The 13,115-nt window shown below is 39.9% G+C and overlaps 1 protein-coding gene across 1 annotated transcript; it reads left to right on the top strand.

Moving 5' to 3' along the window:
* Positions 1-11: 11 nt before the first annotated feature.
* Positions 12-12,890, top strand: LOC117305990 (voltage-dependent calcium channel subunit alpha-2/delta-3-like). Its single transcript, XM_033790845.1, has 12 exons — positions 12-268; positions 1,883-1,996; positions 3,318-3,409; positions 3,798-3,876; positions 4,399-4,616; positions 4,990-5,093; positions 6,041-6,246; positions 6,613-6,699; positions 8,020-8,275; positions 10,798-10,968; positions 11,406-11,498; positions 12,195-12,890. The coding sequence occupies exons 1-12, from the start codon at positions 18-20 to the stop codon at positions 12,318-12,320; spliced, it is 1,797 nt and encodes a 598-aa protein (XP_033646736.1). The 5' UTR covers positions 12-17; the 3' UTR covers positions 12,321-12,890.
* Positions 12,891-13,115: the final 225 nt, after the last annotated feature.

Raw genomic sequence — 13,115 nt, forward strand, 5'->3', positions numbered from 1 at the left:
AAAATAAAAATGTTAAAATGGATGCATTCCGGATGATCAAAACAAGCCGAAAACTTGCGACGAAATGCTTATTTTACAAAGTCAGCTCGATAAGTTTGTATCTCTACGTGTTTCTCATCTTAGTTATATCCAAACACAGTGAAGGGCAGCTGTCAAATTTTCTAGGTGATGTAGAAAATGAAATAAATAAGTTGACATCAAAAACATTGCAGTTGTACAGGGACAGATGTAGTGAATCTCTCGTAGAGTGCTCTTCCGCATTCGAAAAGTAAGTTTATCCTTTAATAGTGTATTTTTCCAAATGAATTGCTTCAAATTTGCTTTTCCATAATCCTTTTTTGGCTTCCAGAAACCATGGAGCAATGACTGACATGTCTGACCGAGCCGAGTTAATTTACCAATTACTTTTAAAAACATTTTTAAAAAGTGAAGAACGAATGAATGTCACATTGAATGTGGTGATCACATAGACACACATGTAATGTACCATGACATATGACTATAGATAGAGGTTCATTCCTCTATCGTCTCCATTCTACTTCTTAGGTGCGATAACGTAACGCTCCTGCCGTCGGCAGGAAGGTTACGTTATCGCACTTATCTACTTCTCGGAGTAGTGTCGTGACTAGCCCTATTAGTATTATAATTATAGGGTAACTTTCCGCATGGCGCCACCACTTTTTCACTCATTTTTACAAAAAGGGATATCTCATTGAGGTTAATTAAATACAATATTATTTCATATCGAATGAAAAAGTGGTGGCGCCATACGGAAACTTTTCCTTATACTAACAAATAGTGCCAATCTACTCCTAGCCTAGAACTATAAAAATGAGGTTCCACGTGGAGACGATTGCGGAACGAACTTCATTTTTCTAGGAGTAGAGTGTCAATCCACCTCGATTGTGTTAAAGGTCTAAAATTGAAAAGCACTTTCGTGAACATAATAAGAACGTTTGTATACAGCTTCTCAAATCAACTCAAATCAAAGAGTAAGTAAGATGTGGACACAAATTTAGCATTTTGATACTTTGTCGTTTGTTTAGATGATCTTTCTGAGGCTCCTGTCAAGGTTATTTTGCAAACTCCCACAACAAGGGGATATAAACAGCCAATCTCTTTTATGTAATGGGTTAAAGGCAGTGGACACTATCGGTAATTACTCAAAATAAGTATTAGCATAAAAAAACTTACTTGGTTACGAGTAATGGGGAGAGGTTGATGGTATAAACATTTTCCATATGTATAAATTTGTAAGTTTTTACAAGTGTTACTACAGCCGAGTGGTTAGGAACATCAAATTCAAGTTTTGATGCTAAGTCACTGGAGTGTGGGTTCGAATCCCGTCGTGACATTTGTGTTCTTGAGCAGGATACTTTACTATAATTGCTTCTCTTCACCCAGGGGTATAAATGGGTACCTGCGAGGGTAGAGGTTGGTACTGTGAATGAAAAAGCCTTCCGAGCGCCATGGCAGCTTGGGGCTGTATACTCCCTATTGGGAGCTGAGAAAGATTAAAGGGATGTTATTGGCCCAATGACCAGGGGACTAATGTAAAGCGCATCGATACGGTTTATTGTGAAATGCGCTATATAAGAATTTGTTATTGTATTGTATTATTGTAGGCGCCATGGGCACTCTTTCGGTGGATTTGTGCCTGTAATAAGTTTTGCTATTATTATTATTATTATTATTAGATCACAACTAGTCATTGTGAAACAGACTTCCTTATTTTGTGTGTAATAATCAAATAAAAAAATGTCTACCACTCCAGTACATAACATGGGTGCCTGACCAATAGGTCTTTACCAAGGGCTGTATGATGAATGGTCCATAGACTGAAGATATTTACTGGTTTGTTGTTGTTGTTGTTCACCCACAGGAACGGTTTTGCCTGCAGCACAAGTGACATTCAAGGAGAGGACTCATTATGCAGAACAGATCATGGGACAGCCTTCTTGACGGCACAGCCTGGATGCTCACAGTGCACAAACAGGTTAAAATAATAATAATGTCAAAGTCTTCTAGACAATGTGACCTGTGACATCACATATTTACTAAAGAGCCACAGAGCCCAGACTTCCTGCAGGCACGATTTGTACACAGCCTAATGGAAGAAATCATAAAATCTTATGTTTTAAGGAGATTGCACTGTATAATTCTTATCAATTTTTGATATGATGAAAGGGGGCACATCTCAAAACTTGTCCAGCTCTTACTTTCATAATTCTTGGACTGTTGTGGCAATAATGACACTAAATGTCAACTTTCCCATATGACCTGTGCAGTATTGTGCCTGCCAGAATACTCGAAAGAATGTACAAGGTCACACTTATTGTAAACAAAGTTCACATGGTCTATGTATAGCGCAAGTATCTACCAATGAGGTACTCAAGGCGATGCAGGACTTGAATTTTGCACTAGACTGAGGGTGGAGGCCAGCTGATTTATAGTCCGATCCATTAGGCTCTGCCCATGGCGCACGTGTGAGCAAGAACACGTGAGCCTCTCCAATGCCATTCTTTACAAGTCTGTCGCAGAGCGCCAAGCATATAATGCGCACGCATCTCAGACTTTGTTTGTCGGAATTTTGGTTGTGCAATGGGTTGTTATTGGTAAATATGTAATGGGGTCGGAGCTTAATGGATCACTAAGTATTTGACCGGACAAGTACAGCATTTTTTTTTTTTCCAGCTAAATATCAGTTAAACATAATAGTGTGTACAGTCGTCTCAACAGCATAGCCTGGATGCTCATAGTGAACAAACAGATTGGGTGCATGGAACAGGGCTCAAGGCCCAAGGCCAGTTGATTTACTGTCAGGCCACTAAACATTTGACGGGACAAGTCTGGCGATCTCGTGTTTTTAAATCAAATAAGGCAGTGGACACTATTGGTAATTACTCAAAAGAATTATTAGCATAAAACCTTACTTGGTAACGAGTAATGGAGAGGCTGAGCTATTGATAGTGTAAAACATTTTGAGAAACGGCTCTCTCTGAAAGAACGTAGTGTTTTGAGAAAGAAGAAATTTTCCACAAATTTGTTTTCAGTCCTCAGAATTAGACTTTGAGGTCTCGAAATCAAGCTACTACAAGCACACAACTTTGGTGACAAGGATGTTTTTTATTTCATTACTACTCACAACTTCTACGACCAATTGAGCTCAAATTTTCACAGGTTTACTTTATGCATATGTTGAGATACACCAAGTGAGAAGACTGGTCTTCGACAATTACCAATTGTGTCCAGTGTGTTTAAAAGAATAAACCATTAAAGAAAATGAAAATCTAATTCTGTTCTTTTTGTGTCTCAAGGAGGTTGAATGAAGAATTGTCTTTAGTACGGACAGCTAGTAGTCACTGCACTTGTAAGGATTTACTCAGCGCTGACATCTGCTGGACAAAAGGTTAGAAAATAAAATGTCAATGCAAGACAGCCTTTGTGTACCTTCTTTGTACACCTGAATCTTATAGTAAAGTCACTAGAAAACCATTGTAAAAAAATTGTTGGTAACAAGCAATGAAGAGTTGCTGATAGTATACAACATTGTGAGAAACGGCTCCCTCTGAAGTATCATAGGTTTTGAGAAAGAGGTAATTTCTCACTCAAATAGGAAAAGACTTCAGCTGTAGCCTTTTATTATGCATCTGAAAGCACACAGAGTTGTGCAACAAGGGTGTTTTTTTCTTTCATTATTCTCGTGCAAATCAAATGACCCATTGAATACCTTGTTAAATAACAATAGTGTACAAATCCTTGAACATTTTTTTCTTCATCTCCATGTGTTTTCTTAGGCCTTGAAGATGATTTGAAGAGAACATCTTTGCCTGGTCTGCTTTGGCAACAAATCTCAACAACAAATGGTTTCACAAGGTAATTTATTTATTTATTTATTTATTTACACAAAACCTCAAAAAATGGAGAAGATAAAGAGATTTATAAAAATTACATCAAATACACAGTACAAGGGACATAAACACGAAAAATAAAGAAACAGGATAACCCTGACACTCTCGATCGACCCCCAGACCAAATTGAAAAAGTCAGAGACAAGGGCAAGTAATAAGGGAAAACCTCTGGAACACGTTGCCTTGGATCGGTCGAGTTGGTCTATCAAAAGCATTTGAAACCGTTTGTTATAAAATGCATATACCGGTAGTTAAAAAGATGTTTTAGTTGAATATAATGATCCACACAAACATGCCCTCGAAATTGCATGGTTTCCTTATACGTCGTGAACTAACACGGTACGCCATTTCGTGGAGTCAAGTTTTTGACTCCACTAAATGGCCAGTGTAGTTCTGTAATTTGTGGAAATGTGTTAGTGGAAGTAAATGTGAATTGAATTGAATTGAATTGAATTGAATTGAATTGAATTATTTTTTGCATCTCAAGACTTTATCCAGGGACAGCCCAGGAGACGTGCTACAGCTACGACCCCCGGCTGCGTTCATGGTTTGTGGCTGCCTCCACCGGACCTAAAGATGTGGTTATCGTCGTGGATTCTAGTGCATCAATGGATCTAGTGCCTAAGAGTAGTACTAAAAATATGTCCCTCATGCAGCTGGCCATGCAGGCAGTGACTCATGTACTCAGTACGCTTACTTTTATGGGTGAGTGTAAACAACAACAAACAACAACAACACAACTGGTGGACAATAGGTATCAAACTTAATTTGGTATTTTGCTGTTAACTGAACAAACCAAATGTGCACCACATTGGTCGGTCGAGTTGGCGTAGTGGTATCTTTCCTCACCTTCTACCTCTAGGACCCTACGTTGAATTCCGCCAGGGACACTTTGTGGATTAGGTTTTCACTATTCAAACCTCGCTATTTGCTTGTCACGTGTAATTTTGCATTTAAAAAGGGCAGTATTATTATTCAGAAAGTGGTCCCTAACTATCTGTTCTAAAAATTATTCAAAGTTGACAAAAAATATTCGGGGAAAAAACTTACATTTGCCTTGTATATAACTTTGTGATAGATTACGTTGCAGTCACCAAGTTTTCAACAGAGTCTGAGCAGGTCACAGTCAACGAGGTATTCACACTGATCCAAGCAACAAGGGAAAATATCTCAGCTCTCACTGTGAGTCACTCTCAAATCATTTAAAGCCACTGGTCACCTTTAGTAATTTTAAAAGACCAGTCTTCTCACTTGCTGTATCTCAACGTATGCATAACATAACAAACCTGTGAAAAATTGAGCTCAATTGGTCGTTGAAGTTACGAGATAGTAATGAAAGAAAAAACACCCTTGTCACACAAAGTTGTGTGCTTTCAGATGCTTGATTTCGAGACCTCAAAATCTAATTCTGAGGTCTCAAAATCAAATTCATGGAAAACTACGTTACTTTAGAGGGAGCCGTTTCTCAGAATGTTTGATACTATCAACAGCTCCCTGTTACTCGTTTCCAAGTAAGGTTTTATGCCCAAATTCTTTTGAGTAATTACCAATAGTGTCCACTGCCTTTAAAACATAATATGGTCGAGACGCAGCAACAAGGTACATGTAATGTACGCCCCAAAATGAACTTTACATGAAAGGCAACGTTAAAAGCTCAATGGGTTGTGTCTCGCTTAAAATAAGAGACCGCCAATAGTAGGGCCAGATAGCTCAGTTGGTTGAGCGCTAGCACATTATTCCAGTTCTATTCAATTTTTCTTTGTTCAACACACACACAAAATTTGCGTATAATAACCCGAATAAACGCACAACGTTAATGTGCGCAGAGATACAGAGTGTTGCACAGAGTGTATTCACCGGAGATGCAATAGTATCGCACAATTGATGTAGGACCATGTTGCACCAACGCCTTGATAGTGTCTAATTTGACCTATCAAAACTTAAGGAATCCTTGGATTTGCCAATAGACTGTGCTAGTCTTGCCCGTATTCAAATTTCCGGGACCAAGTTGGTCCAAACCATATTTAGTTTTACGTGTGCTTGTTAAAAAAGATGTTGCGCTTAATTATTGTAACCTTTTGTTCTGTTATTGAGTTTGTGCTTTGGTTTTTTTTATTTTTTTATATCAGACGGAGGTGAATAAAATTCAACCCAGTGGCCACACAAACTTTGAGCAGGCTTTCAGGCTAGCCTTCAATATTCTTGACCGGTCGACGAGTATTGGCCGTACGACCGGCTGCAGTAAGGCCATCTTGTTCTTGACGGATGGGTCACCAACAAGAGGGGAGAGTGACCCAACCAGGCTGGCCCAGATTGTTGGCGATCTAAACACCAGGTACCTATTTGTATTTTGTTTTTGGTGAGTTGGGGTGGTTCTGAAATGAACCGTTGGATTAACTTGACGTTTCGATCAGTATGCTCTGATGGTCTTCTTCTTTCTCCAGAAAACGATCAGAGCATACTGATTGAAACGTCAAGTTAATCCAACGATTCTTTTCAGAACCACCCCAACTCATTTAGAGATAGTCATTACATGGTGTTACCGCAAACTCTTCTATAACAATAATATATACATACATGTATACCAAATATTACAGTATTACTGTAGGGGAGCTCTCTAAGAAGCAAAGCTTATTAGCATGAGTTTCAAACAGGTTAGGGTAAAACTGAAAATATGATTTTGTATGATTTTTTTTGGCAGGCAAGATGGGAGTAAGATAGCGAGTATCTTTACTTACTCTATCAGCGATATTGCAGAAACAGAAATATCCAAACACATAGCATGCAGGTAAGCTCACAAAATAATATCTCATTCTTTAAGTTGCTTAATAAAATCCTCCGTGACTGTTGTCAATAGACCAAAATGTAAACAATGTTGTGTACTCCACCATTATGTTGTAAACAAAAATTAAAATTACCTTAGAGTTGCCAACTCCCGGATTCTTCAGAAAGTACCCTGAAAATAACCTTTTTTTGTCCTGACTAACAAATAAAAAAAAACTCCCTGATTATGGAAATTTACTGTGCACTAGGCCACTCTCCCACAACAGCCGTCACTTTCACTTAACTCTTCCTAACTTAGGTTTTGTCTTAGGACTTAAGGCAAGTTAAGTTTCGTATCCAAAAGCATTGGACGCACTGAACTCATCCTAAGTACTCATCCTAACTCGAGATAGGATTAATCCTAGCGTTTCGTGAAGTTGGCTGCAGGCCACATAAACATGTAATAACAATAAAAACAATGAAAGATACTTATTAACACTTTCTCGCAGCTTGCCAATATACTCAAACCAGCGCATCATCATACAGTTTGCAACTGTACTGCTTAAATTGCATGTACAACTGATTTTGGCTGCTCTCAAACTTTTCTAACACGGTATGGGTAGACTCAAAATGGTCCACTAAATCCTCAGAACCAAAACAAGAGAGAGACTCTGTGGGGAATTTGCAGTAGGCATTGTGATGATGAGCAAAGACAACAAGGAGGTGTATACAGGGTATATAAGTTTGGAGTGAGACCATGTTGAGACTTGTAAGTGAGCCACATTAGCTTGAACACAATAGGCCATTCCGAATAACCCCTTTGTTGCTATAAGCCTTTTTGAGATATGGCGGACACAATGCTACAACACTGTAAAGTTGGGGTAAATTTGTGCGTATTGACCATAGAAATAGAACGTATGTTATTCAGTGAAGTGCGCATTTTAGGCGACGCAGTGTTTACACATAAACCTAATGACCACCAACATGGTGAGCGTGGCATCAGTCGCAACGTGTGACGCGTGCATATCACGTCCGCCATATCTCAAAAAGGCTTATGAGAGTGGCCATAGTGTAGGGCAGGCCGTATGCGCGTCTTAACTCGTACATCAATGAAGCACGCAGCGTTCCTGATTTGATTTTTATGGCACATGGTCACGCTCACAGACGCCATGTTGTGGGCAGGTATTTGACTGGTAACGTCATATTCAATACGATCTAAACGGTCCTTGATCGGCAGTCAGTGTAGATGGCGAAGAATAGGTGTGATGTATTCTTTTCTTGGAGACCGTGCCATAAGGCAGCGGCAATAGTCATTTATCAACCTGTCTTATTGTTTTCTCCTCAGCGCTAACGGCATCTGGTCCCAGGTAGAGACGGACTCTGCGGCCAGCCTGCAGGAGCAGATCAGTCAGTACTTTGAGTTTTACAGCACCCTTCATAAGGGGCCGAGCAGTGTTATATGGACTGAGCCATATCTGGATGCATTCGGTGCCGACATGGTGGTGACGGCAGCTAAAGCAGTTTATGATAACTCTAATACCAGTCACAGCAAGCTGGTGGCTGTAGTTTCCATTGATATCTCGTATGAGCATATACAACAGGTAATTTTCATCGACTCAGGACTAAAGTTTGTTTATTGACCCAATTCACCTGACGTCATCATCAGAATTATCTTGGATGCGCCATACTGGTGGGCAATGTCACTCTGCGTTATTCAGTGAAGTGCGCATTTTAGGGAGGCGCAGTGTTTACACGTAAACCTTTTGACCACCAAAATGGTGAGCGTGGCAAAGACGTGTGACGTGCGTGCAAGGAATTCAATATAGGCAATCCCTCGATGTGAGGACTAAAGTTTGTTTATATAAGCAATCCCTCGATGTGAGGACTAAAGTTTGTTTATATAAGCAATCCCTCGATGTCTAGGAAGATGACAGTTCTCCATAGGTAAACAAAATTATTAGGGTTGAGGAAGTCGGGTGCCTAAGGTGACTCCGTCGATGACTCAAAAGTCCGATCCGTGAGCCACATACTCTCAGGCAGATGTCACAGGTTGTAGTTAAAGGTAGGGTTGGACCAGGGCGTGTCTCTCACGTTCCCTCTTCTTTTTCAGCTGTCGCTTAGCGGTTGCCTAAACTAGATGTTTTGTTTAATAGGTAGCAGTGCCTCTGTGCGACATATGCCTCCGTTAGGACTAAAGTTTGTATATAACACTGCTCAAAGGAGATGTACACATGGTGCTACTGCAAAAAATTATACTCCCATCATGCAAAGTTTCAAATCCTACTTAAATAACATGTTTTTTGCTGATTTTATAGCTCTTGGTAAATGGAGTTTTTGATCAAGAGTGCATGGTCTCCAAAATATTTTTATGTAAAAAGGAAACAATCATTTTCTGAAAAAAATATTTGTTTGTGGACTTGGGTTGATTTGTTCTGCTTATGCCGCATTTCCAATTAACAACCTCTTGATCATTATGAGTACGAGATAGCAATTAATGACCTTATAGCTCTGAGTCAATGGATATCAACCTCTATCAAACACTAGGAACAAATTAACACTTTCTAAACTTGTGGGAGTGTCGTGACCGAGCGGTTAAGAGCACCAAATTCAAACTCTGGTGTTTCTGATCAGCAGAGTGTGGGTTCGAACCCCCAGCCATGACACTTGTGTCCTTAAGCAGGACACATAACCATTGCTTCGTCCTTCGGATGTGACGTAAAGCCGTTGGTCCCATGTGTTGTGTAGCGCATGTAAAAGAACCCAGTGCACTTATCGAAAAGAGAAGGGGTTCGCCCCGGTGTTCCTGGCTGGATTGGCAGCATATTGCGCCATAGCACCTTGTAAACCATTACATGGTGCTTAAGGATTAGGTCTTATATCTCAAAATTCGCCCCACTCCTTGCAGTAATAATACCTGTTACTTTGTATCCTTTGGCAAAAGGCGTATTATAAATATGGTTATAATTATTATTATTATTATATATTAAGGGCCTTGCTGTCACATCTTCTATTTATGCAAAATATTTTCTGTATCACCAGCAACAGGAAAAGCATGTATTTGATTTGACCCTTACGCCATTGTGTGTCAAGCACTGTATACCCAGTGCTTTCCCAAGTGAAATATATTTCTTGGGTGGAATTCAAACCTCGTCCATTGTCTTCTATTAATAATAATAATATTCTGTTTTTATATAGCGCTTTATACACCATGTCTCAAAGCGCATCCAACATTATGACCCTGATCAATGGGCCATTTCATTCCTTAAACCATCTCAGCTCTCTGGGGAGTATACAGCATGTGCCGCCAAATTTGTAACGCACTAAGCTAAACCAACCACAAGAACCATCTCTGCCCTCACAGATACCCATCTACCCCTGGGTGGAGAGAAGCAATTATAGTAAAGTGTCTTGCTCAGGGACACAAGTGTCACAACCGGGATTCGAACCCTCACTCTGCTGAACAGAAACACCAGAGTTGATATTGGTGCTCTTGTCTGCTCGGTCACAACACCTCACTAGGTCACCGCGATGGATCCTACCCATGAAATATGCTAATTACACTCATGCATGCGTACAGACCATGTTGGTTTGGAAACGCCATAGAGTTGTGCACTAAGCAGACGCGCAATCGCGTCTGCATCATGCACCCATTAGCCGTGTACAAAACAGCGTTATGTTCCCTCATTTTGCCAACCAAAATGTAAGTGCGCACTCGCTATGTGCAATTTACATATTTCATGGGAAGGGTCTATTGCCCAGTAGCTAGAGGCAGTTTGAATCCTGTATTTCAGCAGCGTGTGCCACAACAATTAAATAGATGTGAAATTTGCTTTGGTTTACCCTTAATTACACTGATGTGCGTCAAGCACACATCAGCAGGAACGATTTCATCCAGCATTTTTGCATAGCAACAATTTTCGACTGAACAGATTTTGTGCAAGGTGAATGCTTGAGTAGCAGATGATGATTTTTAAGTAGCTGGCTGACACATTTTGCGTAGCATTTTGCTCTTCTATATAACGGAAATGTTTCACTGCTCGGTAATTTGTATGCTTAATACTTTCCCCGAGTCCTGTGCAGACGATTCCCTTGAATGCGTGTTTTTTGTGTGGTAATTTCACAGTTGGAGAGTGACAAGGCAGTCGTAAGAGAGGAGTTACGGAGACATCAAGATTTCTGCCCAGAGATCGCCGTGTACTCTCAGTGCGAACTGGAGGTGTTGCGACAGAAAATTTACGCCAATGGCGCCATCAACTATCAAAGTGATCCCAAGAAGATCTGCGATCAGAGTTCGGTGAGTGATACTTTTTTTTGCTTTAGACCTTTTTTTTTACATAAGGTTTATCAGAACTGAGAAGTCTCGTAATTTTTCTTACCAACTCGGCGAAAAAAAATGGTGCAAGATTGAACTCGGTAGTCTCACCTAAGTACATTAAAGTACATTTAATCACACGTAGTTACAAAACAAAATCATACGTATATTGATACCTCACCATGCAATGCCTCACAAGATTTTGTGTGTATTTCCCTTCGGTGGATGGGTAAAATTAATATATTTTTAATCCTGGAATCTTTGTGTTGACATCTGCTCCTTTTCCAGTTTCAGAATCGGTAAGAATTGTAAATAAAGTCGCGATTTCGGATCATCGGTTTGGGAAAAAAAATCCTAGATGCACGACTCTATCATTTACCTCTACCTAATGTTGCTTTTTTCCATTTAACTTCACACAGACATGCCCTCTGCCAAGTGATGAATCATGCCCCAATAGAACATTCCAATATGAGCAGTGTACAGCTCATACTAGTGCCACTCGGGATTATCAAGTAAGTATGACAACATTTTAGGGCAATGGCCAAATTTTTATTTTTGCTGAACCCTTTCAGTGTTTAATGTGAACGATATCAATTTTCCCCTTTTCTGTCCAACTAACATGCAAAGGCTTACAACAAAAACCCATGATTTTTATTGATTGAACATTATTTATTATCACACCCGCGGCCGAGTTGGATGTGGGACGCAGACGCACTATTTTGTTCGTATTCCACTCGCGCTTGTGTGATACCTTATGCTTTTGTTGAACGAGCCTGTAAATTGACATACTTTTATTCAGTGTTCAGGGGTTTGAAAAAATACACTGTATGTTAAAGTGTACAGTGTGGGAATGAAACACACTAATGCTTCGAATGACGTCACCCACATGGTAGGCTTCCAAGGATTTTTAGATCACTATTTGTCGCCGTAATTGTTTCTTTTCGGGATTCGATGCAGGATTTTTGCCAAGCAACAGCAAGTAATGGATTTTCTGTATTTTATTTCATACCTACATACAAAAATTGCGTGGTCCAAAAGTGGGGGCTGCGGTTTTGAACAATTCTAGCGATCATCCCATGGTCTATTTATACCCCTGGGTGGATTCATACCTACACTCCAATGACTGAACCACCAGAACTAGAATTTGATGCTCTTATAACTGCTCGGCCATGACACCCAATTATTTCTTATTATTGTTTTCGCCACAGGATGCGGCGTGTTGTGGGATGTTTTTACCATGCCCCTCATCCAACGTTCCATCTGTCGGGCTGTCTCCAATTCTCACAGCCGTCTTTACCTGTCTCCTTCTTGCAGTTGTCACTTTTCTTTTATAATACTTGGCATTTTTCTATCTCATCAATGTTAATTTGAAAAATGTAAAGGCTTTTTTTACGGTTTTTCCTTGAATTTTATAGCACTAAGTTTAAAAAAAAATTTAAAAATGGTGCCCCTTTTTGTATGTGCGAATATATGCATCATTGTTGTACCACGCCTAATAACTGTGTTTTGAAATATACATTTTTTTTAAGTACAGGATTAGTACGTATATAAAAATAAGATTAATTGGTTACCTAGCAAAAGCTCACAAGTTAGAAAGTTTCCCACTAGTACCAATACTCTACAAATTCGTCTGAAATATATGTTCTTTCAATTTGAGAAAACGGCATGAAAGACCTCCATTGCTTATTTTAATTGCCGCAGTCAAATTAAGCCTGTTTGTGAACAAGCACAAAAATTTGTTATAAAACGTCAACGGCTTTGAGAGAGATGTTCAGTTTAAAATGTGGGAGGAAAACCCCAGAGAGCGAGGACCTGATCTAAGCGCAGGATTCGAACCGGGGTCCACAGAGGTGAAAGGGAGGGAAAGACACTACTTAGCAAACCTGGGGTGGATTTCACAAAGAGTTAGGACTAGTCTTATCTCGAGTTAGGACCAGTTATTCGTCCTAATTTAGGACTATCCATGCAATTTGTATATGGCTAGGACTAGTCCTAACTCTTTGTGAAATCGACCCCAGATTCCCTTCTTAAGGGCTTGGTGCACAGACAGTCTTCTTGAAGCACGGCAAAGTACTGAGTCTGTCGGAGGCTTTCGTAGGAAAGTGCTTGTGGGGGCCAGCAGAGCTTTT

This window comes from Asterias rubens, chromosome 2, assembly GCF_902459465.1.
Source record: "Asterias rubens chromosome 2, eAstRub1.3, whole genome shotgun sequence".
Classification (NCBI taxonomy): Eukaryota; Metazoa; Echinodermata; class Asteroidea; order Forcipulatida; family Asteriidae; genus Asterias; species Asterias rubens.